Source organism: Nematolebias whitei, chromosome 4, assembly GCF_014905685.2.
Source record: "Nematolebias whitei isolate Nwh7 chromosome 4, NemWhi1, whole genome shotgun sequence".
In the NCBI taxonomy this organism is placed as follows: domain Eukaryota; kingdom Metazoa; phylum Chordata; class Actinopteri; order Cyprinodontiformes; family Rivulidae; genus Nematolebias; species Nematolebias whitei.
Window position 1 is genome coordinate 20654842 of NC_056501.1, and position 756 is coordinate 20655597.

Below are 756 nucleotides of genomic sequence, written 5' to 3' on the forward strand. Positions count from 1 at the left end.
TTAGAAGACTTGAACTAAGTATTACATGACCATTAAACTTGTAGAAATCATAATGCTCCAGTTTTAAAATGAGATAGAGACATGGACTGGAATTAGACAAATCTTGACTCCAGAAAAAAAAAAAAAAAAAGGTCAAGTTTCTATGGTGTGAAGAACATTGTGTGGTTTCCATGTAGGTTATGACGGAGAATTCAAACCAGCAAGAAAAGTAAATAAGTTAAGACAAAATTAAAATATAATTAACTTGTTCCTACCTCAGGAGAACTGTCAGAACCTCCAAACACATCAGCAAACTGAGCTGGACTCTTGTTCAGAGTGTGGTCAGCAGGCAGCGTGTTGTCATTGTAGGATGAGACAAACTTAAAGTCACTGGTTCTAGATCCTGTTGTCAGGTACGCGTCATAATTGTAGGAGCTGCGTAAAGTTCCTGTGCCGTCAACATCTGTGTAATTAGGAGGGAGATAAGCGCCGGGGATGGCAACTGCTCCATCAAACAACAGTCTGGGCTTTCTCCTGCGACAGAACCTCACACCCAGGATGATGATGATGAAGGTGAGGAAGAAGGTGGACACACAAACCAGCGCGATGATCAGATAAGAGGTCAGTTTGGAGTTCTTCTCCTCATAAGAAATATCTTTGAGTTCTGGCACCTCAGCCAAGTTATCAGAAATCAGTAAATACATGGCGCACGTGGCAGACAGAGAGGGCTGTCCGTTATCTTTCACTGCCACAATCAGGTTCTGTTTCATGCTGTCA

General features: G+C 41.9%; 1 protein-coding gene across 1 annotated transcript; it reads right to left on the bottom strand.

Moving 5' to 3' along the window:
* Positions 1–254: 254 nt before the first annotated feature.
* LOC119408469 (protocadherin gamma-A12) lies at positions 255–756 on the bottom strand (the record flags this gene model as incomplete). Its single annotated transcript, XM_037675295.1, is given in 1 exon segment — positions 255–756. A coding segment is annotated over 1 exon segment (502 nt), but the record flags the coding sequence as incomplete, so codon positions are not given.